This window comes from Camelus dromedarius, chromosome 9 (assembly GCF_036321535.1).
Source record: "Camelus dromedarius isolate mCamDro1 chromosome 9, mCamDro1.pat, whole genome shotgun sequence".
Classification (NCBI taxonomy): Eukaryota; Metazoa; Chordata; class Mammalia; order Artiodactyla; family Camelidae; genus Camelus; species Camelus dromedarius.
The window spans coordinates 78,325,444-78,350,723 of record NC_087444.1 but is presented as its reverse complement, the minus strand read 5'-3'; the positions used below and the strand labels follow the sequence as shown (position 1 = coordinate 78,350,723).

The following is a 25,280-nucleotide window of genomic DNA, read 5'->3' as shown; positions in this document are numbered from 1 at the left end:
ATTTTTGGGAGAGGGGAAGTGATTAGGCTTATTTATTTGAGCCACTGGGGATGGAACCTAGGACCTCATGCATGCTAAGCACACACTCTATCCCTGAGCTATGCCCTCCTCCCACAGGACCCCCACTCCCACCTAGAGGTGGGATTCCCGAAGCAGGGCACTGTCACTGTTTTACGTCTAGCGCCTGAAACCCTGCGTTACTAAGGGTCGGGGAAGCTTCTGTAACAAAGAAGCCCCCATGTCTTAGTCCATTCAGGCTGCTATGACGAAACACCATGGACCCAGTGGCTTATGAACAATAGAAGTTTATTCCCCATGGTTTTGGAGGCTGGGAAGTCCAAGATCAAGGTGCCAGGGTGTGTCCTGGTGAAGACCCTCTTCAGGGCTGTAGGTAGCCGGCTTCTGGCTGTGTCCTCTGTGGTGGAAGGGATTGTGGGGGCTCTGTGGGACTCTCTTATAAGGGCACTAATACAAATCATGTGGTCACTCCCCTCTTGACCTAATCATCTCCCCAAACCCCCATCTTCTAATACCATCAACTTAGGGGCTAGATTTCAACATATGATTTTTGTGGGGACACACAGTCAGACCATAACGACATGCATTATAATGGTACATCACATCAGAAATTTGTTTCTTTGAAAACTTTTAATTGTGATAAATACACATAACATAAAATTTACCAACTTAACACTTACAGTGTGCAGTTCAAGGGCATTAAGTATACTCACACTGTAGTGCAACCATCCCCGACATCCATGTCCTGAAGTGTTTTCATCTTGCAAACCTGAAACTCTGTCCCTATTAAACATTAACTCCCCCCCCCCCCCGCCCAGTGCCTGCAAGTCTCCATTCTACTTTCTGTCTCTGTGAACCTGACTACTCTAAGACCCTTGTATATGTGGAGTCACGCAGTATTTGCCTTTCTGTGACTGGCTTACTTCACTTCGCATAGTATCCTCACGGTTCATCCATGACATAGCATGTGTCAGAATTTCCTTCCTTTTTAAAGCTGAATAATATTTCATTGTACGTACATATATCACGTTTTGTTTATTCACTCATCAATGGACACTTTGGTTGTCTCCATCTTTTGCGACTAATGCTGCTGTAAACATGGATGTAGAAATTAGATATGTAATTTCTTTAAAACTTTTTTTGTTTTTATTTTTTTCTGTGGGGGGTAATTAGGTTTATTTATTTATATTTAATGGAGGTACTGGGGATTGAACCCAGGACCTCACATGCATTCTTCCACTGAGCTATACCCTCCCTCCACAATGTGCATTTAGTATAGAACTTTTTTTCCCGAAAGGATGTTATTAAATCAAAATGCACATCTTATAATCGATGCTGACTGAGATCTAAGGGCATATAGCAGCCACCATAGTAGAAACAATACTACTAGTAACTTATAGCAATCACTACCATTTTCAGTGAGCACTTACTATAAGCCAGGTGTTGAGTTAAGAGAATTTATCCAGATCATCTTATTAAACTGAGGCTGTGAAAGGTGTTATTCAACCAGCGAATTGTACACCTACATCTTTCTGATATTCAAGCTTATGACTGTTTCAGTGATGACAATAATAAAACGATTATAAATAATAACCATAAATCAACTGTCGCTTAGGTGAGGAAGAGCCAACTACAGACCTGGGAAGGGACCATGGGGACCCAGCCTATAAGGACACTGTGGTGTAAACAATAATTTAAAAAGTATGTATTTATTTCTAACAAAAACAGCTAACCTTCAGCAGTGCTTACTAAGCTCCTGCTTGCAGGAGGGCAGCAGGTGACCCTTTTGCTGTTATGATCAATATTGTTAAAGGGAGCAGTATGCATAGGCAGAGTTCAATGCAAGAGTTTGGACCCAGACTCCACGGGTTCGAGACGAGGCTCTGCATTCTCGTGTGTGACTTTCGGCAAGCGCCTTGACCTCTCTGTCCCTCGTTATCTGCAAAATGGGACTAGATTTATCGATAAGACAATGAGTCTAAAGCTCTTGGAGGCACACAACGTACCACTGTTACTTTCGAAGGTAGGAAACAGGCTCAAGCGATGGACGTGGGCACCGGGAGGCGCCTGAAGCTCAGGACACTTTGTCCGCTTAGCCCAGTAAAGAAAGCATCGGGGTGGCGAGGTGGGACCCCTCCGGGCACGCGGGCGCCGGCCCCCGCGGGCAGCGTCGGCAGGGAAGGGGTTACAATGATAGAGATGACAGGAAGACCCAGGGTGGCACGAGCAGCCCAAGCCGCCGCTCTCCGCGACACCTCCCCGCCCCGGGCGGCCGCGGAGAGCCAACTGCGCAGGCGCCAGACCCCGGCGTGGGGGCCTGGGGTGGGGGGGGCACCTCCCTAGACACCCGGAAGTCTCCGCCTAACGGGCCGAGCCCGCGCCTCCAGTCCTGGAAGGGGGCGGTGCCCGAAGCCCCTCGGCGCGCGGTGCCATAGAGCGTGGACGGAGGACCCGTGTCCTAGACGCGTCCGGAAGTGGCTCCCTGGGGCGCCCGCTCCGCACCATAGAGCCGGGGGGGGCGGCGGCTAGGGGGTCGCCAGGCTCGCCTTCCTAGAGCGGCGAGGACGGGGTGGAGGCTGGAGGTGGGGTGAGGGGGGGGGGGGAGCGGCGCGGGCGGAAGCGGCCAGGAAGGTCACTTCCGGCCTGGGCGTCCGTCCCCCTGACCCCAGGGTCTGAGTCGCCGCTGCCGCCGCTGCCACCATCCGCGAGGGAGGAGAGAGGAGGAGTGCGGCGCGGCGGCCCCGGGACCGAGGAGGTGAGGGGAGGGCGCGGGGACGGGGGGCGTGCGCCTGAGGCAGGGTGGGCGCCCGCCTCAGGGCGCCGGGCTGCGGCCGGGGGGGCGAGCGGGGAGGCGGGAGGCAAGCGCGACTGGGCGGGCGAGTGCGCGTGCGCGCCGCTGGGGGGGCGTGAGTGGGCGCGCGGCCGTGACGCGGGGCGGGGCGGGAGGGGGCGCCGGGATGGGCTGCGGGGAGCGCGCCCGGGGACTGCGCGTGCGCGGCGCCGCGCCCGGGAGCGCGCCCGGGGCGGGAGCGCGCGGCGCCCCTAAGGCTCAAGCCTGGGGGCCCGGGCCTCCGGGGGTGGTGCCGCGACGTCCCCTCAGCCTCCCGGGCGGGTGGTGGCCGGAAGTGGTGGCGACTCCCGGGGGAAGTTGAGGCCCAGGCGGGGGAGGGGGCTGTGCGGGCCCAGCCGGTCTGACCGGAAACGGCGGCCCCAGAGGGCCTGTCTCGGCCCACGGTCTGACCCCACACCTTCCCCTTTTCAGAGAAGCTCGGGTCCCGTTGCCGCCCCGGGCGGGCTGCGTGCGGCCTTTGATCCGGTCGGTAATTACGGGCATTCCAGTCTGCAGGAGGCTCATTCATTCGCCCCGGCCCAGGCAGCCGGCAGGAAGAGCGTGCGCCAGAAGGGAAGTGACTGGGCCAAGGTCAGGCACCGCGTGGCCCGCGGGGCAGGGCGAAGACGGTGGCCGGGCCCGATGGCCGCTCCCGAGGCCCCCCGGTTGCCGAACCTGTTCTCTCCAGTCTCGGTCACAAAGGGGAACACCCCAGTTCGTGGAGATGAGTGCCTCTCGGACTCTCGGGGTCAAGCAAGCTCGGGATCAGACGGAAAAGTGGGCCACAGCGAGTGTTGACAGCGGCTCTACCAGTGCCGGCCCAGTGCTGGGCACCAGTAACCGGGAGATGAACAAGGGCCCTGAGGGGGTGCGCCGAGACCTGGACACAGGTCCTTATCCAGGGGGCCAAGGGAACCGGGGAAGACATCTTAATCTGGCCCAGCCAAGTAGGGCAGTCAGCTTTTTAGGAAGGGAGTGACTTGAGTTTTGTTTTTCACGTGGTTCCTGCTGCCAGGACTGTGTTGGGCAGTGCTGAGGATGCAGCTGGGAGTCGGTCTGGCCTCGCCTCTGGGGCAGCACAGTTGCGGTTGATCCTAGCTTATCTCCTAAGACTGTAAGCCTCTTTGGCTAAATGCAGCTGGCCTTCACCTACCTACCTCTGCTGCACTCTCTCTGGTCCTCCTGCCTCGGCCCCAGGGAACATTCAGATCAGATTCATTCTTGTGTTATCTCTTGTCCTGGCCCTTTTCCTCCTGGAAGCCTTCCAGCCCTCACCCCACCAGGCAGAGCTAGAGAACAGGAAAGGTTTACTGCTGTGGGCTGGGCCCAGAAACAGCACTGCAGTGTGTTAGTCCAGAGCTCTGGGGTCAGACAGACTTGGTTCAAGTCCCTGCTCTATCATTCCTCACCTTTGTCACCTTAGAGCACAAGTCACTTCTCAGTTTCCACTTGAATAAAACGGAGTGACAGTAACAGTACTGACCTTGGTAGAAGGGCTGTTAATGCTTCCCTTTTAGAGCCAGGACAGGCCTCAGAGAGGTGGGTGTGAAGTGTGAAAGGGCTCTGGAGCCCGGCAGTCCTGCGCCAGGCCAGGCCCGGGCTCCGTCTCTTCCAGCCCTGTGCCCTTGGACCTGCCGCTTCCCCTTCCCAGGCTCAGTTTCCTCCTCAGTCCCCTAAGGTGGGGAGTGCAGTCCACCGTTCATGTGTCGAGGCTGCTGCACGCACCTGGCCCTGCGCTGGACGCTTGGACATGGTGGCCCTGGCACAGTGCTCTGCTGTGGGGTGGAAAGGAGGATCACTTGAGGCCCCCGCGGGCGGCACTTCCTGTTCTGGAGCAGCTCAGAGGCCTGTGGGGGAGACGCATGCACAGAAGCACCAGGCAGCGGCATGGAGGCATTTGCCAGGATAGCCCAGGGAGCTGAAGGAGCCCAGAGAGAGGGTATGCTGGTCAGGGAAGGCTGTCTGGGGAGGTGGCGTGTCCTGAATCTTGAAGGACAGAGAGGAATTGGCCAAGAGGACCCTGGGAATCCGGGGAGGATGATGGTGCGCTCTAAGGGGTGGGCAGTGGCAAGGTTTCAGGCCACAGCCTTCAGCAGCTGCCTGGCTGCCCTGTTGTCTTTGATGTCACTGCTGGACACAGCTCTTGGGGCATCTGTGCTCAGACGCAGCTCACAGCCCCCCAAGCCTTGCTGTTCGCCCCGCAGTGCTGCCGGAGGTTTCCTGCCCACCTGCTTGCCGAGGCACATGCTGGGCGCTGCCCCTGGGGAGTCAGCTGTGGCCCTGTCCTCCTGGTGGAGACAGACTGCAGATCCAACGACACTCACTGAGCACTTGGCAGGCGCCTGGCCCTGTGCCTGGTACTCACTGTCCTGAGCCCTTGGAGGCCCTGGGATGGAGGTGGTCACCCCCATTTTAGGGGGGGAACCGAGCCCCAGGTCCCACAGTAGCACGGGTCTGTGTGATTCCAGAGTGTGGCCCTTTGCCATGATGCCGCTGTCTCCGTTGACTTATGTCTTCTGGCGAAGCTGGGGGTCCAGGTGAGAGAGGCTGTTCTGAAGCCCTCTTAGGTGTCAGTGGTCGGCTTTGGGACCCTGGGCTCCCCCTCCAGTGGGGTGGACTCATGAAGATCTTTACCCAGAGGGCTGCTGGCTGGCTTAGGGGACTCTGAGACCCAGCCCCTCATTTCAGGTGTGACTTTCACGGGTGGTTGGGACACGGGCAGTGAGTACTGAGATCATGGTGGCAGGAGGCCTCACTGACCCATAAGGCATGTGGGGGAGTTCGGGTTGTCACACCAGTGGTGTCTGCAGCCCTGTCTTAGGAGCGCCGGGCTGACCGCCTGGGGCCCGGAATCCTGGGCCCGGAGTTTGCCACTCTGCCTGCCTGACCTTTGGGCTCACAGAACACTGGCTTCTCTCGTGCCAAATGTGGAGTTGCATGTGGCCAGCCTCATAATGGATGGTACTGGGGACCGGACCCAGAGACACATCAGATGTGATCCTTTCTTGAAGTTCAGGGTCTGACCAGTTGGAAAGTGTGGATTCCAGGGGCTCTGTGTGTGGGGTCTGCTGGGGTGTGTGTGTGGAGGACACACGGGCTCAGTAAGCCCGGGACGTCCCCGGGGATGCGGTCCTCAGCTGTAGTAGTGGAAGCAGAGGGAGCAGGCGCAGTGTCCTCAGAGAGAGGAAGTGCCGTGGAGCCTGGCCCACCGCTTCATCTCAGCCCCTCTGCTCTGTGGCTCCGTGACGCTGGGTCAGCCGCCGAGCTTGCCGAACTCGGCCTCGCAGTCCTGGTCAGCGCTTCCTGGGCCATGCTGGGCACCTGGCTCCTTGTAGAGCACACACAAGCGTCATCTCGTATGATTCCGACGCCAGGCCCGAGCAGATGAAGAGACATGGGGTGAAGCGCATGCCCAGGGTCGTGGGGGTAGTGGGCAGTGGGGCCGATTCCGACCCTGGCAGCCTGCCCTTCTGCCTGGAGAGGACGTCCTCTCTGTCTTGGTGGTGGAGGGGATCAGGATTACGGACCTCCTGCACCCTGTGCTTAACTGGGTCTGCGATCTGCTTAAGCTGAGGGAAGGGAGAAGTCTGGGGACGCTTCTGGGGGAGGTGCTCTTTCTGCCGGGCTCTGGCAGCAGACCTGCAGGGAGAAGGCCGGTGAGGGGTGAGGAAAGATGCACTGTGCAGGTGGGCGGCGCAGGAGAGTCCAAGCCCCCTGGGGATGGAGGGGTCTGGCCCCTTGGCCCGATGGAAGACCGACAGACATGAGATGGCCTGTAGGTGCAGGTCTGGTTTTCTGTTTTTTCTGTTCTGAAGAGTATTTTCATTTGTTTAAATAATTTTTCATTTCTCACTAACACGTAAGAACCAGGAGTGTTTGCAGATGTTTCTGAAGGTCTGGAAATGCGGGATGAGGGCAGGTGGCCACACTGGGGCAGCGGCTGCAGGCCCACCTGCAGCCGTAATAGTAGGTCAAGTTTCTAGGAGTTCTAGAAACTCCTCTCTCGTGGAGCAGGCGGGGAGTAGTGACTGGGGCCGTGTGTGCCTGCCCTGAGCTCACTCATTTTTCCCACCAGCCCAGCTGCTGCGGGGTCCCAGGGGAGGGCCGCACACAATGCGCTCGAGTGGGGTGGTTGGTGGCGAAGCTGAGAACATGGGGAGGGTGTGAGTCCAGGGAGCCCCAGAGAGGCCAGGTGGGGAGATGAAGCAGTGACGTAGACTGACCTAGACTGACCGTAGACTGACCTAGACCGACCGTGAGGCAGCCTAGTCAAAGAGGAGAGGGAGGAAGCGGGAGAGAGGAGGAAACAGGAGAGGGGGCCTGAGGCGCTTCGCTCAGTCCTGTGTCCAGGAGTGCCAGCAGCCGCTCTAGGGAAGAGTGGTCTGTCCAGCTGACCCCGGATCAGACAGAAAACTTCCAGACGGTCAGTCCATGGAAGAAACATGGGCACATGGAAAGTTGCCAGCGAGCTCCCTCCACTAAGAAAAGGGGGGCATAAAGATCCTGATGGCATCATTGAGACATTCCCCCAGTGTTCAAACCACAGGTCTGCCATGGGGAAGGCCCTAAAGGGCCAGCTGGGGGATGCCGGCGGACTCAGAGGAGGGAACAGCCCTGGGTTTTCAGGCCTGGAGTGAGGGGTGAAGATGTCCTCAGAAAGGGAGGTGGGGGAGGAGCTGGAGGGGTTTGCCTGCAGCCCGGGTGTTGCCTGAGGCGCCCCACTGTCCCCTCCAGCCGGTCTGCCTTTAGGGAGCGGGTGTGCGCAGGAGCAGATGCAGACCCCAAGGAAGGAAGTGAGGGGCGATTCCAGTCGTGGTGGACGCTGGGAAGGAAGTGGGCCCTGTGATGTGGTATGGGGTGGGGCTTGTCGGCCCAGGGAGGTGACATTGGAGCACACCCTGGAAAGGTGAGAAGGCCCCAGGCAGGTGGAGGATTGGGCAGGGCTTTCTGGAAGGAAAAGGAGGCCTGGGCAGGAGGTGGGTGGTGGGAGTGCCAGGCGAGAGGAGGAAGTGAGTTTGCAAGGGTGGCGGCCAGAGGGGTCCTGTGGGGCCTGGGGTGGAGTCTGGATTTTGGCCTTTGTGCTAGTGGGGGTGGGATGGTTTAGGCCATGGAGTGAAGGGAACTGAGCTGCCTTTAAAAAGTAAGAACAGCTTTACTGAGATATAATTCCCACATCGTACAAGTCACCCCCTTACAGTGTACGGTTCAGCAGTGGCTGCTGTGTTCACAGGGCTGTACGGCCATGTTGATCGGAGGACTTTCTCATCATCCCCTCAGACTGTGCACCCCCTCCCCTCCCCTGCCCGGAGCCCCTGGGAACCACCGATCTGTGTTCCGGCTGTGGGTTTGCCTGTCCTGGGCATTTCATGCCACGTGATCCCATGTCTGCCTGCCTCCCTGAGCATCGTGCTTCCCAGGTTCATCCGTGATGCGACGCGGCATGTGTCAGCGTTTCCCCGTGGGGCTGGGGAATCCCCCAGCTACAGCTGGGCTGCGCTGGTGCATCCATTCACCTGGTGGTGAGCGTTCCAGCTGTCTCCACAGTGTAGCTGCTGGAATTTGTGCTTCTGTGAACATGTGTGCGTCTGTTTTTATGAGGACGTGGTTTCCATTTCTGAGGTATATGGCCAAAAATGGAGTTGCTGGCTCGTGCTGTAATTCGCATTTAACCTTTTGAAGAGCTGCTAATCTCTTTTCCACAGTGGTGCCACCATCCTGCATTCCCACGAGCAGTGCCCAGGGGGCCAGGTTCTCTACATCCTTACCAGCACTTACGTGTTCTGTTTTTCATTGTGTCCGTCTCACTGGGGTCTCACTGTGGTTTTGATGCATGTTTCCCTGACAGCTGAGGATGCTGAACGGCTTTTCATGTGCTTATCAGCTCTTTGTTTTCTTTGGAGAAATGTCTGTTCCCATCCTTTGCCCGTTTTTTAGTGGCTTATTTGAACTAAAACTTGAAAGGATGAGTGGGTCTGTGGTGTGGGGACCAGACTTTAGAGGGGTATTGGAGGGCGTGCAGGCCCATGGGGGTGGAGGTTGGGAGGGGGCGTGAGGATGGACAGCTTGGGGGGAGCCGGAGGAGAGGGCCAAGTCTGGGCCTCCAGAACTCCAGGAAGGGAGGGGAGGGTGTGCGCACACACTTGTGCTCGTTGCTGTCATGGGGCTAAGGCTGAGATGTAGCCACTGGATTTGGTGACAAGAGGGTTGGGGAGGTGGTTAGGGCGTGGTAAGGGGCTGGGGGGTGTCATAGCTCAGCTCTGATGAGGGGGAAAGCAGCAAGAGAAAGAAGAGGGAGAGGGGATGATAAGGAGAGAAGTGAGTGGGCCCCCAGGGGGAGGGGCGGGGGCAGGAAGGAGGGGTGGGGGGCAGACGGAGGATAGCAGGACCAGGCAGCCCGACCTTTCCCACATTGAGAACCCAAGATCCTGGGGAGCGGAGCCGGCGAGGGGAGGAGGAGGAGGGTGGTTGGCAGCAGCATAAAGAGGGATAATTGGCGGGCAGGCATCCAGAGGAGGTGGGCGAGATCTAATAACAACAATAATAACAATAATTTGTCTCATACTTAATAGCAGGCCCGGCCGTCAGCCCTTGTGCTAATTGGATCGCTCTAGGGCCTGGCTGGGCTGGGCCGGGGAGGGCGAGTGGGGGTCAGAGCAGGGTGAGGACCCAGCCGGGGTGGTGCTGCTGAGAAACTGGGGAGCCGGGAGGGAAGACAGGGTGGGGAGGCTGAGGAAGGGCAGGACCCACCTCTGTCAGCCTCAGAAGGTGTCAGGCTCACAGTCAGACCAGCTGCAGGAGCTGCCCGGGTCCTGGGGGTCCTGGGAGCTAGTCAGGGCAGCCTGTGGCCTTCCTCTCTGCACCAGCCTCTGCAGATGGGAGTTCCCCTCTCCGTCCCCCTCCAAGATCCTGGGGTAGGACCCAAAGTCCCCAGGATCAGGACAGGAGGCCTCAGAAGCTGCTTGAATGAATGAATGAATGAGTGGATGAGTGGATGGGCGGATGGGCGGGGTAGCGGGTGAGCAAGTGAGTGGATGGGAGGAAGGCACCTGGGCAGTCTAGTGAAGGCCCTCAGCTCTCCACGAGGATGCCACAGCCTGCACTTCCCAAGCCTCTCCTTGGGTCTCACGCGGGTTGTGCGGCGGCCCAGTGAGGCCCAGCCGCTTGTGCAGGTGACAGAGTGGGGCAGGGAGGTGCCAGGAGCCAGGGCAGCACTGCTGCAGGGCCCTTCCTGGGAAGGCGGCCGTGTTCTCACCCAGGTGGTTGGTTTAAATCTGCCTGGCAGGTGGTGTCACCTCCCCGTGCCCGGGGCTGAAACCGAAATGGAGAGCAGACTGTCCCCGGGTCCCCAAGTGTGCCCTGGGCGGGGCAGCCCTGACCTGTAGCCCCAGCAGGAGACCCCACCCACCCTCAGAAGTCAAGGTGAGAAGCTGTGTCCTCTTACCCTCCTGCCTCATCAGGGCTTCCCGCCGAGTTTGGAATAACATGCAGGCTCCTGGTGGGGCCTCCGCGGCCCCTCGTGTTCATCTGCTGCCCCCAGGCTGGCTCCGTGGCTTTCAGGGCCCAGTGCAGAGTGAAGAGGTGCGCCCCCGTGCAAGGATCAAGGAGAGAGCCTTTCTCTTTCTTCTGAGGTCTCCCCACCTGTCAGAGTGTGCCTTCAGGCGCAGAGGCCCCAAGCCCCCAGCGCCTGCCCCCTCTCCTGCTGGACGTCATGTGCAAGACACAGCTCCGAAAAGAAAACTATAAGGGTCTTGGCATGGCGACCACAGCACTGACCCCCAGGCGGGGGCCTTCTCCAGGCCGCCCGCCGGCCCCTCCCACCCCCCCAGCCTTCCCGCCTCCAGGCCTTTCCTGTGTGCCTCCTTGGCCTGGGATGCTTCCCCCAGACCCTGGCCCCCTTGCTCCTTTGCGTCTGGGTTGGCAGGCTTTCTGAAACAGGCCAGGTGGTAAACGTGTTAGGCCTTACAGGCCAAGAGGCAGAATTGAGGATATGTATGGATACCTCGATATCGATTAAAATGTGACCGTTTGACCACAGTGCAAACTGTCCTTTGCTGGCGGGCAGCTTACGGGGGTCGTCGTGGGCGGACCCTCTGCACAGCATTCCAGTCTGTCCCCATCTGTGGGGGAGGTAGGGTTTTCTTCTGCCCTCTTGGGGCTTCCGGCGGGACTGACTGAGACAGATTAACAGGAGAAAAGCTTAGAACTCGTGGGAGCCTCGCGGGAAGATCGAGGACCCAGCGCAGTGCCAGGCGGAGGCACTCTTTATACAGCAGGGCGAGCAGAGTGGCCAGGGTTGGGGTGAGCTGCCGCCTCGGAGGGCGGAGGATGGGTCACTGTGATAGATCCCCCTCCACCCCGTGTCTCTCCCTCCCTCCCCCTCCCCCTCTTGGACTGTTTCTCCCTCCTGGGGCAGGGAGGGCACCTTCCCGTGGGGGTTGGTCTCCTGCTTTCAGGAGAAGGTGGGTTCAGAGTGTCCTCCTCGCACCTGCTGTTTTCTGAGTGCCTGGGACTCAAGATAATCAGTGTGACAAAGTGGCCTGAACCTCACGCCCTGGCTCAAGGCCAGCCTTCTCCACTGCCCACCGCTTCCGGGCCTGGCCTCACTTTGTTCCTGGCTCTTCCCACGGTGGACATGGGGTCCTGGCTCCCTCACTGCCTGTTCTGGGAAGCGCGGGCCGCTGGTGCTCAGGGAGCACCTCTGAGCGCAGGAAATCTGTTCTGGCTACGGGGCAGGCCCCCTGACACCTCCCTGTCCTCTGTCCAGTCCCCCTGCTTGTCCCCAGGACGGCCCCTCGCCCTCCCACTGCAGGAAGCCGGCCTGAGGTGGAAGTCCCTGATTTTATTGACTTAGCAGTGCAAGTGGGAGCACGTGATAACCGCTTGGCAAACAAGTTCCCACACAGCGGAGCGGCTGGTCCTACCTCCTCAGCCCCCTCAGCACTGGGCTTCTCTTCCTTTTCTTTCTCTTCAGCGTTTCTAATGTTTGCTGTGTTGGGATCAGAGGCCCTCAGACAATTTTTAAAGTCGGTTTACGTTGTAATTGGGATGTAACTCGCATTCCATAAAACTCGCCCTGATAACGTGTCCAGTTGAGCTGTTTTTAGTATGCGCACAAAGCTGTTGTGTACGCACTGATTCCAGCACATTTTCAGCAGTCCAGAAGGTACCCCGTGCCCACGAGCAGCCCCTCCCAGCCCCGGCCGGGCCGCCTCTTGTCTCTGCCCGGACACTTCACAGCAGCGGAGCCGTGCTCTGAGTGGCCCTCTGTGCTGGCTGCTGTCCCTGAGTGGGTGAGTTGTCGCTTCTTTTTGGCTGATACACACAACACCCTGTGAATGTGCGTTTGTGTCTCTTGGGCGTCTACGTGGGAGTGAGCTGTTTGCGCAGCGGCTGCCCTGATTTGCAGGCCCCCCAGCCGTGCGGTTTTCACGTTTGCCTGCAATCCAAGGGCCCATCCAGCCCCATATCCCGCTTTGTCCCCTCATCACCCTGATTTCCCTGTGACACAAAGTCCTTGTGTCATCAGAAAAGAGCCCAATGTTTGGTCTTTTCCCTTATTACAGAAGTAACTATCCATTAGCGTGGGAAAAATCGGGACGTTGGGGGGGAGGGAGGAGGAAAGGCTCAGGTGCTGTTCCTGTTCTCGGGGCGGGGGCGGGGGGGCCTCTTTACAGCCGCGGGACTGTGTTCCTGAGGCTCTGAGACGTCCCGTGGGCGCGCGTCTGCATGATTTGTGATTTACTTACGGCTTCCTCCCACCACGGGGCTGGCGGGTTCTTTCCGGTTCTTCCCCTGCTCTAAATCTTGCTGTGATGGACTGTTTTTCCCTTGTAAGCAGCATTTTCCGAGGTGTGGGTTTTCCCCGCAGATTAGCTACTGAAGTGGGCTTCCCTGGGCAGGGGCTGCGAAGCCGCATCACCGGATTGTGACCTTGTGACTCGGACTGTGTAGGTTTCACCCAGCTCTTGGCCCGCTGGGCTGGCTAGGGGGCTCCATGGGTCCGAGAGCCAGTCTGCCCTTCCTGTGTTGGTCTCATCACTTCCTGAAGTGGGTCTGAGAGGGTTGGGTGGTGGTAGTGGGGTGTCAGAGTTTGGGTGTACTGCGTTCTGTCCCTCGAGCCTCCGTTCTGTTCAGACCTGTTTATCTGGGCATCACCCACCTGTCTCAGCACCTGTCGGTGCCTCGTGCTGGTGTGGGGCACCCAGGGGGTCTTGGTGGGGCGCTGACATTGCAGGGTAGGGAGGCCTCTCAGGAAGTGATGCCTCCCTGCAGCCTGGGGGGAGATGGCTGCAGGCTGGGTGGCTGTGGGTCTGTATAGAGGCTGTGTGCCAGGGTGGGGGAAGCAGGGCAGTGCCCTCCCACATCCTGAGGCTGCCAGGTTCCTGGGAGTTACCGTGGCCCTGAGCCTGGTGCCCTGGTGTGGAGTAAATCCTAGCTGCCCCGCTGCCCTTGCTACCCTCCAGGTGCTCCTTGCTATTGCTCAAGGGACCAAGGACCTGGCCCCACTGTGTTTATGAGCCCCAGTTTCCACATTTGTAAAACAGGGGCCATAATGGTGCTCACCTTGAATGGTGCTTACAATTCAAATGGCTCCCCAGTCCTCTGCCTGGCCTTTGAGGCCCTCAGGAGAATCTGTCTATGTGTCTCAGCCCTGGATCTGCCTCAGGGCCTTTGCACCTGCTGTCTGCCGCCTATGTTCCTCTCCCTCCCTGCTTCTCATTCAGGCCTGCTCCTTGGAGATCCTCCCCAGACCTCCCTGGTCAAGTGCCCTGCCCCCATGTGTGTCTGTCTCCTGGACTGTCAGGGACCTCCCCACAAGGCAGGGGCTGTGGCCTCCTTCACCACGATGTTCTCAGGGTTGGAGACCACTGTGGGAGTGGGGGTGAAAAGTTCAGGTGGGGAGGAGAGGATTACATCCCTGTCTCGGGAAGTGCACGGAGCACACACAGCCAGCCCCGGTGGAACTGCTAATGCTCCCACCTTCTCTTTGCATCAGTCTTCTCACCAGGCCGCGTGAGATAGTAAGATAGCAGGAGGGAAGCTGCCTTGGTTTTGTCATCGCCCCTGAAGCAGGAGGCTCTCCAAGCTCCCCTCCGACGTCAGTAGAGGTTACTGAGGGGCAGGGTCACTCCTCTGGCAGTGGAACGGGCTCCTGGTGCCTGGGTGGTGGTGTGCCCCTTGTCACTGGGGAAATGAGTCGGGCTCACTGTGCCAAGGTGTGTGATGCTCAGAGGATGGTTGGCACCCTTCCTGGGTGCCAGTTTCCCCATGTGGAACAGGAGACGGAAGGACTGTGGGCTGAGAGGCTCTCTGAGCTGTGTGCATTCAGACAGACTGGCCCTGGTTTAGACCTGAAGGGGCCTGAACACCCGAAGAGGAACCGAGACCCCCTTCAGGTCCCAAATCGACCATGCGGCTTGTCAGGAGGCCTCCCGGGAGTGATGTCACACCAAGGAGCAGGGCCCAGAGGCTACCGGAGTGCTGTGCCCCCAGCGCCAGGCTCTGGTGGGATGCAGGGCTGAGGGGCCTGTCCCCCTGGGCTGCTGTGAGGCAGCTGTGTCACTCTCTGTCTTTCTGGTGAGGAGATTGGGGCGGAGGTGGGGTCTGTCCCTGACCCCAGCTGGTCAGTGGTGGAGCTGGGACCTGAGCCCAGCTGGGTGGCCGCCACCGGTGCACTTCCTCCTCGCCTAGGTTGTGTGTGGCTTCGGGCCGGTCCCCGACCAGCGGGGGAGAAGGGGGCCGTGTCTGCCTCGTCTGTCAGGTACCACTATCTGCGGGGTCCAAGCCGGGCACTTGGGGCTCGAGGGCTGATCGGAGCCCACACAGCGCCTGACCCCCTCTGGGGCCCTCCGTCCAGTCTGGCCTCCTGTAAACTCTGTCCTTCTGTCTCGTCCCCTTCTAACAGGGACCCAGACATGGAGCTGCGGGAAGAGGCCTGGTCTCCGGGGCCGCTGGATTCTGAGGACCAGCAGATGGCCAGTCACGAGAACCCAGGTGAGGTGGCCTTGGGTAGTTCTTCCAAGCTGACCCCTCATCCCACCCTGGACCGGGCTTCCTTTGCCTCCCTCTCCCCCTCCCATGGCTCTGGGGTGGCTGTCCTTCCTCCAGAGGGTTCTGCCAGGCCACCTCCTGGACCTATGTGGAGTCTCTGGGTTTTCCCACAGCTGCAGGTCCCTGGGAGCCCTTGGGGGCCGCCTCCTCCCTGTCCCTCATGGCCTGGCCCCCCTCGCCCCGCTCTCCTGGTGTTCTGGGTGCTCTGCCCTGTTTCTGGGTGGCCCCTCAGTTCTTGCAGGCAGGAAACTCCTTAGACCGGGGGCAAACCCAAATGCCAGTGGGGCCAGAATGTAATGAGGCCGGGGGTGAACTGTGATGTGTGAGGAGTGGCAGAGGAGGGGCAGCGCCGATTTTGGGGGGACAGTAGGGCTGTTTGGGTTTTTGTGGGACCTTTATCTTTCTGGGTTATCTTTCACTTGAATTTGAAATATTGGCAACATGTTTTATTTAATAAAGCTTTATTTGGGTCGAATAAACTCATCTTTGAGCACATGGGGACTAGGGTTTGCTTGCCGAGACCCCACCACGGCCTCACCCCTTGTCCCCTGTTGAAGCCGTGTTCCCGATCCCAGAGGCTGTCATGCAGGAACCTGAGAAATAAAGTATGGACTTTTTTCGTGCTGCTGTTGATGCGTCTTCGTGCGGGCATCACATCTTCATGCGTCTTGGCATGAGGTCAGCCAGCGTTTCTTGCTTTAAAGGGCCAGAGGGGATGTGTTTTCGGCTTTGCAGGCCTTGGGCCCCTGCGGCTGGAGAGTGGCCACGGGCAGTACGTGTGACCCCGTGCCGATAAAACTTTATTTGTAGAACAGTCACTGAGTTTGCAGTCCCAGTGCCAGCGTACCGTAGTCGTCCAGCAGAAGGGTCCTGAGGACCTGGACGAGAGCTGGAGGTAGGCTTCATAAAGCACTCAGCCCCCTTCTGCTGGTCTGTCTAAGATCCGCTGAAGGAGGATGAGGAAGCCTCTGGGCTGGCCCCAGGTGGCCGTGGTTGCAGAGGAGGAAACAGATTTCAGGGCCGAGTGCTTTGCCGAGGGCACGGGCCCCTGGGGCACAGACCTCCGCCTCCCAGAGGGGAGGACCCACGGCCCATCCTTTCCTGTTTTACCGTTCCCCACCCCCCACTGTTGCCCCCCAGGCCTACTCCTTCCTCCTTTCCCTGTCTTTTAGCCCTTTTAAAATTAAATCTAAAATCTACTTCATCCTGGAACTCTCCAGCGCAGACAGCGCAGTGATTGCCCCTCCCGCTGCCTGGCCTCAGCAGTGAGCGGCACTTCTCAGTCTTTTCCCTGGTTGTGCCTTTTTTTTTTTTTTAACGTATTTTAAAGAAAATCTCAGACACTATATCATTCCACCCATAAATTCTCCAGCAATCTGAGACGTCTCACCAGCACAACGTTGCTCCTTCCCGTCCTCTCACACCCAGCGGGCCGAGGTGTCCCAGCTGTCTCCAGAAGGCATGTTCGCCCTTGAGTGAGGTTTAATTTTACAAGCCATCCATTAACTCATTCTCCTTAGGAAACCTTTGAAAAGTACAAGTAGGTCCTCATGTTCCCTCTGTCCAGCCTGCTGTCCCTGACCCCTTCTCCCCCACCAGGAGCTGTTGGAAATCTGCTCCGGCCACTCCCTGCTGCGCTGCCCCCACCTCGTGATGCCCCTTTGCTCAGCTCATAAGCCGTGTGGCCTGGATGCTTCCAGTTGCTGTGTGTCCCATTGTTCTGGGCCAGCCCCATTGGGTCTGGGGAGCCTCCTGTGATGGGTCAGTGCTGGACCTCTGCCCTGAGACCCCCTGGCCGATGTCTGGGTTCAGGAGCAGCAGGCTTGGCCTGGCTGTAGCTCCCGGGGGCTGTTTCCCTCCAGCCTGTCGGTGGGGGACTGGGGCCCATGGGGCAGGGCTGTAAGCACTTCCTGTGTGCCCCAGCCAGCCACCTGGAATTCTCACACCCTGTGAGGTCGGGTGCTGATCCTGAGCGTGCTGGGCAGAGAGAGGCTGGGCCACCGCCCAGGGTGAGGCCATCAGGAGCCAGCAGAGGGTGGCCGGGGCTGCACTGTCTGCAGGCTGCAGCCGGTGTCTGTACTGTGCCCATTGGTCCCACCCATTGCCTGGAGGCCCCTTGTCCTGGTGACCCCAGCCTGGAGTTCCAGGGTAGAGCCTGCACCGGGAGCGGGTGGGAGAGCCATCCAGGCTTACCCCGGGGTCTTAGCTGCAGGGCGTTCAGAAAGAGAAGCAATCCAAAAAATGGGTAATAAATCAAGACATCCGGGTTCTGAGGCTTGAGTCTTCAGCTGGTGTGTTGGGACTCACCCACCGGGGCAGGGTTCAGGCCTCCGACTGTCAAGGCCCGTCCACAAGTCTCAGTGCCCTTTAGTCATCCCACAGAGCTCACCTAAAATGCCACGTCTGAGCCAAGGTGACAGCAGCCCGTGGAGGTCCTCAGACCTCAAGTAAAAACCCCACAGCCGCATACTCCTGGCTGCTGATAACACACCTGAGGTGTGAAGCCCCGAAATACAGCTGGATGGGGACAAGCCAGCGGCCCGGCCAGTGTGGTGTTAGCACGGGCGACAGGGGAGGACACCCCATTTGGCCCTCGAGTGTTCACTGGAAGATATGGGGTGGTCCCATGGAGGCCAGCAGCTGACATTGGGGGTGTTCTGTTCAGACTGGGAGCAGGGAGCACCCCGCCAGGGCAGGACCCACGCAGAGCAGCGTGCCAGGAGGGGATTCAGAACTGAGTGGGACTCTGTCCTTGACCACAGCTGGGGAGGAAAGAGAAGGTCCAGATAAAAACGGGGGTGTGCAGAGCCGGGAACCTGCAATAGCTGGTCACACACTCACAAGACGGAGCTCCGAGAAGCCAGAACGTGGCGTCCTAGTTCAGGGAAACTGAGCTACAGAAATGAGCAGCAGGAAAATTCCGAGTTCAGTCCTCTTGCTCCCATCCCCTGAAAACCTGTTAGAATGAAAAGGGGCAGAACAGGGTCTCCACAGACAGAGAAGGGGGTCAGAGATAACCCCCAGACCGGCCGGGATCGTTCAGGAGGAGACACAGCCCCTGGAGGGCACGCCCACGGCAGCTCAGACCAGGGGGCAGAGGCCAGCCGAGAGTTAGAAATACAGGTTCATCTCAAAGTGAAGACAAAGGAGAAGGAGCTCAAGACTGAATAAAAATAACACATTGTTCTTTAAGAAAAATGGAAGGTGAAAAGGAAGGGCCTTTATAATAAACAAGAAATGAATAAAGGTGAAAACAGGCAAAAAAAAAAAAAAAAGTACTGAAGTTAGGGTAAAGAAAAGCCCTTGAAGAAGTCCAAAGTAAGAGTGAGGAATAAATGGTAAAAACTACACGTCAAGAAAACATTCCTGAAGTGTCAAAATTAGGTACTGAAGGAGCAAATGACAGACCTGAGAATACCAGCTTTGGATGAGCAAGACATGCCCTCTTCAGTCACGGGGCTGCTAGGCAAAAAGAGCAAATGACTTACGAGGCAGCGTAGCTGGGGTTGCCATCAGCCTGTCAGCAAGGCTCTTATGCCAGAGGAAATGGAGTAATATTTGTGGTTCTCAGGGAGAGAACAGAGGAGCCAAGGATCTCATATTCAGCAGAACTGACCTCCATGTTTGAAGGGCACAGAGGAACTCGTTAACAGCAGGAGCTGAGCAAAGAGCATTCTCGTGGGCCCTTGCCGAGGAATCGGGGCGCATGAGCCCCGGGCAGCCGCCGTGGCTAGAAAGCTGAACGGTGGGTGAGCGGGGTCAGGCTTAATGAGGGCTCAGACCGTGGTGGTCCAGCTGTGACGTCAGTGAGGGGAATGGGAATGGCACACGCGAAACAGATTACTTGCTTCCTCAGGACTCCTGCTTGGCAGTGACAGTGTTAGAGTGGTTTTTTTGAAGCTGCGATGTGGGGTCAACAAATGAGAAACTATGGGGTGTTCAAGTTCTCTCCTCCCCTTGTGAGGAAGGGAGGTACAGATGTCACGGAAAAGACTCGGTAAAACCTGTGGGCCCGAATTTGTAGGGGAAGTATCAGATAGAACTCAAGGGAATTTTATCTTAAAAAAAAAGCGACGGGTCATTTCCAGATTTTGGTTTTCAAATTGTTTCCCACCAACAGAAACCAGAGCTCTTTGGAGAAACAGCCGATTGTGGGTCTGGGGCAAGAGGTGTGGATGAAGCTGGAGCACCTGGTTAGGCTGAATAGCAGAGAAGCCGTCCAAGACCACCTGAGTCCTGTCCAAAGGACACGGAGCCCACTCGAGGCTCCGCATGCTGAAGATGGCAGGGTGATAATGATGGCAGTGGGTGAAACCCACCAGGCATGTTTAAAATTGTGAACTCATAATGATGTTAAGAAAGGAAAGACTAGTTGGTTACCTTGGAGGATGATAGGGAACCAGTTCATAATCTTGAAAACTGGGTGGATAAGGGGAAATGAGGTTTATCCTGCCATAACCACAAGAAATTTACCACTGGGCACCAACCAGAAGGTAATGGAGAGACTCTAAAAGCCATTCCAGCTACTAAATGCAGAAGAAACCACAGAACAGCCCCATTTTGCACCCCTCAATAAATTAGTAGATCTAAGTGTTGAGTGTCCGTGGCTGTTGACATCACAAAAAGAAACATGAGATACCAGGTGCCTTCAGTGAAAGAACGGATTGCACCTTCGGAATGACTGCAGGGGCCAGCTGCGCTGAGCAAGCCAGCTGCTAACTGGCAGCAGATGCCAGGGACTGGGTGCACGCAGTCAGCAAGAGTCCTGCGGGCCAGCCGTAGGTAGAGCTCAGCTGCTTCAAAAGGAAAATTGTAACGAGAAGCAAGAGACGGGAACCTGTGTATTAAAAGAAAGTTAAAGACAATTAAAAAGTAAGGGAGCAATATATGGTATATATGTATTTACATGCAATATATTGTATATGTGCAGTCAGATTGTAACAATTCTACCTAATAAAACTGAAAACAAGCAAAAGTAATGGACCAAACTAGTGTCTGGGGATATGCACTTGGGTGACAGAACCGTGAAGAAATGCAAGGGCATGATGGCTGCACAGGTCAGGATGGTGGTTGCTTTGGAGGTTGGGAGGAGGGCCCGGTGGGTGGCCAAGACCTGGTCTTGACCAGGGCATTTGTCTTACTGCGTTTGTTGTGATCAGCTCTGCATTCCATTTGGAGGCTCTCTGCAGGTCATGAGTTTTACGAGAAAAAGGGAAAAGGTTAACATCCAGGAGGGTCGCAGGGCCTCCGCTTCCCTAGGTCTGTTCGGAGGCGATCCTCTGTGGGGCAGGAACCTGCGTGAGTGGCAGGACCCCGCCTGGGCCCAGAGCCGCAGGAGCTGGGGGACCCCGCGCCCTCGGGGCCTGAGCTGAGCCCTCCTTCAGCGGGAGGACGAGGACAGTTGCTGTGGGAGTACGGGCCTGGCGCCTAGGACACTGCCTCCCCTCCTGGGAAGGATAGCTGTTACCACCATCAAGCGATGACTAGTCATTTCAGTTGTTACTGAATGAGCGCTTTGTGCTGGTCACTGTGCTCTTCTCTTTCCGGGAATTCTTGAGTCCTTTTAAAGATGACACTGTGAGGCAGGGAAGTTGCTGCGACCTGATTTTCCCCATGAGGAAGGTGGCCAGAGGGAAGCGGTTGACTTCTTACCTGACCTGGAGGAGGGCGGTGGGCGCAGACTCAGACCCGGTGCTTGGAAAGGCAGATCCCTGCGCCCACTTGCAGAGGCCAGCATCGGAGGTCCGCGGAGGGACCTGGATGAGAAAGAACCCCGCCTCGCAGAGAAAATAGACCCTCCTTCCTTTAACACCTGCTAAAAAAGTAGCACCGCGCCTTACAGGGAACGCAGCAGGAGCCACGTAGCCTGAGGCACACACCTGAGGCACACACCGGGAGCCTGCAGCCCTGGCACCGCCTCACTTCCCGGCTGATCTGGGCCGGCGGACCTGTGGGCTTTCTGTGCCTGGTTCTGGACAGGCTCGCCGCCTCTCGCCGCAGCTTGCCAGTTGCAGATCTAGCCCAGCCGCTTGCTGCTGTGGAAGGTGTCGATTTAAGGAATCGCACCCTCCCGCCCCGCGACCCCAACCCCGTCCCGCGTCCCCTGTGCCCCTGGTTTAGTTACAGGTGTTTCACAAGTTTAGTTCATGTGTTCAGTTCATGTCATCGTGATTGGTATGCTCTTCATAGCTGAATCACATCGTGTATGGTTAAACTTTCCTTTTCGACAACTTTGAAAACAAGACGTTTATTTTAATCAAAGGAGTGCAGAGAATTTACAGTGAGTCAGGTGATACGGCTCATTTCCCATGAAGAGCAAGCCTCGTGGCCCCCCCACCCCTTGCCCCTCTGCTGCCCCGACACACTGCTCAGGGTCGGACAGCTTCCCACCTTTCAGTTTTTTATTCTCGACCATCTCTCTAGGTAATGTGCTTATGACTCCACTTGATTTATGTTGACACCAAAGAGGGCCCCCTGCCATCTCTTCAGAAGCAGCCCCCTTCCCTCCCCAGACTTCCTCCCTGTTTTTTTTTTTTTTCCTGCTCCGGATAATTCCACATCCCAGATCCTTTACCATACAGGCCGTATTCCAGTACTCCTTGCCATAGAGGAGTGGTTCTCAAAGTTGAGGTGCTCAGAATCACTTGGGGGTGTCTTGTGGGCCCCGGGGTATTGTTCGGCGGTGCAGGAGCTCGGTGGCTGTCTCAGGACACAGACGGCGGTGTAGATCTTGGCTTTGCCGCACCCAGGCCGTGTACCCTCGGGCGGTGGTTCATTTTACTAGTGTCTCGGTGTCCTCGCCTGTAAGGATCCGAGTGCCATTGCGCCGGCCTTAACAGGATTTAAATGCCTAGGACCGCCCTCAGCACATCGCAACCCTTACAGGTTTGCCAGCGTTATGAGCATTTCTTTCCCGGTCAGCTGTTGGAACACGGATCCAGCCGCTGTCCTTGTGGGCTTGCAGGCTAGTGAGGGAGGGAGCGGGAAAACAAGTGTTCGATTAGATTATAATCCTGTTTCACCTTTGAAAGAAATCTGCGGCGTGCACTTGGGGGTGGGACCGGAGGCCTCTGGGCGGGGCTGTGCCCCAGGGGGCAGGTCTGGAGACCGGTGGGCGGGGCTGCGTCCCAGGGGGCGGAGCCGGCGCCGAGGCAGAAGTGGGGACTTGAGCACCCTGCCCCGCCCCTATTCTGTAACTCGGGCCAAAGCCAGACCTGGGGAGCAAATGTCGTCGTCGAGGGTGCGCAGACCAGTCTCTCAGAGCTGCGCAGGCTGGGGAGGAGGCGGACTCATTTATCCTGGGAGGCTGCTCAGGCCAGGCGCGGTGCAAATGTTTGAGAGGCTTCGTTGGGCAGACACCGTGGTGGTGTCCTCAGTCTGCAGACCCCAGGACCAAGGCTCCATGCTCTTTTAATGTCTGCACTGGGCATACAGGACCCACAAAACCAGGGGCCAGGGCGAGGATGTCTGTAGTAGAGAACGCGCAGTTTGCGGGGTTGCACTCCCAGTTAGTTGCGGGTCAGGACTTAGGCGCTGTCCTGTGATCCCATTAACCAGTTCGGTTTCCCCTTCTCTTCTCCACCCGCTGTCAGGATCGTCTTCCAAGAGCCCAAGCGTGACACCATTTCCAGGCTTGTACATCTGCAGGGTGCTGCAACCGTGTTCACCGGGCTAAGGTGCAAACTGCCCTGCGGCTGCATTCAGGGCTGGCCGTGCCATGCTCTGCCCTCAGCCTGGAGCTTTGGGCTTCTGGAGTCCTTTCTTACTAGGAGACTTCCCTGGACCTCCATCCCTCACTCCTGTTTGGTTATGTTGATTTTTTTTAACAGACGTTTCTGGAATTCCTGCTAAGTCCCGGGCATTGTTCTAGATGTGAGGGAAACAGCCTTGAAGGAAGGAAAAGCCCTAAGGGATGGGTAATAAATGTTTAGTAAAATGCCAGGGCTTGGTCGCTTCTGCTCCGAGAAAAAAATAGGAGGGATAAGGGATGGGGACTGATGGGACATCTGCTGAGGGCCAGCTCTGTGCAGAGAGCTTCGCACCGGCCCAGCCGCCCTCCGAGGTAGGTGCTGCCATCGTCCCTGTTACAGGGGAGCCTGAGAAGGCGCACAGAGGTGAGCGAGTTGTCCTGGACCATGCACAGTAGCGAGTGGAAGAGGCGGGTGGAAGCCCCACCGGGGCTGGCCCCGGGCTGCCCGAGCACGTGGCCTCTCTGACTCGCCTTCTCTCCTGCTCTTGCCTTCCAGTGGACATCCTCATCATGGATGACGACGACGTCCCCAGCTGGCCCCCGACCAAGCTGTCCCCGCCCCAGTCTGCGCCCTCGGCCGGCCCCCCGCCCCGGCCCCGGCCCCCGGCCCCCTACATCTGCAACGAGTGCGGCAAGAGCTTCAGCCACTGGTCCAAGCTGACGCGGCACCAGCGCACGCACACGGGCGAGCGGCCCAACGCCTGCAGCGACTGCGGCAAGACCTTTTCGCAGAGCTCGCACCTGGTGCAGCACCGACGCATCCACACGGGCGAGAAGCCCTACGCCTGCTCCGAGTGCGGCAAGCGCTTCAGCTGGAGCTCCAACCTCATGCAGCACCAGCGCATCCACACCGGTGAGAAGCCCTACGCCTGCCCCGACTGCGGCCGCAGCTTCACGCAGAGTAAGAGCCTGGCCAAGCACCGGCGCTCGCACAGCGGCCTCAAGCCCTTTGTGTGTCCGCGCTGTGGCCGCGGCTTCAGCCAGCCCAAGAGCCTGGCACGCCACCTGCGGCTGCACCCGGAGCTGTCGGGGCCCGGGGTGGCGGCCAAGGTGCTGGCGGCCAGCGTGCGCCTGGCCAAGGCCCCCGAGGAGGCGGCGGCGGCGGACGGCGAGATTGCCATCCCGGTGGGCGACGGCGAGGGCATCATCGTGGTGGGAGCGCCGGGCGAGGGGTCCGCGGCGGCCGCGGCCATGGCGGGCACGGGGGCCAAGGCGCCGGGACCCCGCTCGCGGCGTGCCCCGGCCCCTAAGCCCTACGTGTGCGTGGAGTGCGGGAAGGGCTTCGGGCACGGGGCCGGGCTCCTGGCCCACCAGCGCGCCCAGCACGGGGACGGGCTGGGGGCGGCGGGCGGTGAGGAGCCCGCGCACATCTGCGTGGAGTGCGGCGAGGGCTTCGTGCAGGGTGCGGCGCTGCGGAGACACAAGAAGGTCCACGCCGTGGGCGCGCCCTCCGTCTGCAGCCGCTGCGGACAGAGTTACTACCGCGCCGGCGGGGAGGACGAGGACGACGACGATGAGGCGGCAGGCGGGCGGTGCAGCGAGTGCCGCGGCGGCGAGGGCCGGTAGGGGCGGGGGCCCGGGGGGGCAGGGCCCCTCGGGCTTGGCGGGGCAATGGCGCAGGACCCAGAGACCCGGGGAGAAGTGGACTGGACAGATGGGTGCCATGGACCGACGACGCACTTGTCTCCTTCGGCTCCCACGGCCCGGCCCGGACGGTCCGCGTGGTGCGGTGGGCCTGGGGCGGGGGATGGGGCGCGCTCAGTGCGCCACCTGGCTCCTCCCCGCGCCCGGCCCCTCGGCCTGCCCGCCCCTTGTAGGTTTTCGGTCGAGCCCGAATTAAGACGTTGTGTGAGAACTAGAGACCAAGAGACGACAAAACTCACGAGCGAAAGACCATTTTCCCTCTTTCTCTTCCCCCACCGACTGGGGGTGTTGTGAGGATGGCGAGCAGTCGGGCCCTTTTCACTTGGAGGGGCCCCAGAGCTGGAAGGGAAAGAGGGGTCGTTTTCCCTTTTAGAATTTTCTTTTAATCATTACCCCATTCCTGACCCCTGCCCACCTTTATTTTCTCTCTTCGCCGCGGCCGCGGGTCCCATCCTCCTTCCTGGCCCTAGTCCTTCCTCCCCTCCTGGATTTGGGGTAGCAGAGGAGTGCTGGAGCAGAACCCGCGTCCAACTGCACTCCTTAGAGAATGGGGGCCCGTCTCTTTCCTGGCCTGGGCGAGGTGGAAGGAGGGGCGCGGGGGGCAATAAATCGCGCTATCCAATTGTCCCTGCTGTGCGTGGTTCTTGAGTTCGGAGGGGGAAGGGCCAGAGGGCTCCCCACCAGACAGTTGTTGTTGAAGGGGCTCCAGCCCAGATCCAGGCCGTGGTGCCGAGTCAGTCCGCGCCCGGGCCAGGTGTAGGCTGCGCTGTTGTCCTGGAAGATGACCCAGCTAGGTCACCTGTAGGGGGCTCTGGGCCCCACCAGAGTGGCCATCGTGTGTCGGGCTGGAGTATGGACAGGCTTGTGAGGAAATGGGGCGATTTTTCAGAGTAAAGCCTGCCTCTTGCCTCTTTTAGAAGGAATCCGACAGTCTTGGGGGTGCTTAACACAGGCCGCCCCCATGTCGCAGCGGCAGGCAGCTTTCCT

At 58.5% G+C, this 25,280-nt stretch overlaps 1 protein-coding gene across 4 annotated transcripts; it reads left to right on the top strand.

The window, feature by feature from the left end:
* The first annotated feature begins 2,376 nt into the window (after positions 1 to 2,376).
* On the top strand, positions 2,377 to 24,920 carry ZNF787 (zinc finger protein 787). Of its 4 annotated transcripts, none has more exons than XM_031457356.2 (3): positions 2,377 to 2,773; positions 14,754 to 14,842; positions 23,146 to 24,920. In XM_031457356.2, exons 2-3 carry the CDS (start codon positions 14,764 to 14,766, stop codon positions 24,213 to 24,215), a joined length of 1,149 nt encoding a protein of 382 aa, XP_031313216.2. In that variant the 5' UTR covers positions 2,377 to 2,773; positions 14,754 to 14,763; the 3' UTR covers positions 24,216 to 24,920. The 4 variants fall into 4 exon arrangements, with proteins under 4 accessions (XP_031313216.2, XP_031313214.2, XP_031313215.2 ...); XM_031457354.2 differs by lacking the exon at positions 2,377 to 2,773 and adding an exon at positions 3,114 to 3,738; XM_031457355.2 differs by lacking the exon at positions 2,377 to 2,773 and adding an exon at positions 3,753 to 4,787.
* The last annotated feature ends 360 nt before the right edge of the window (positions 24,921 to 25,280 follow it).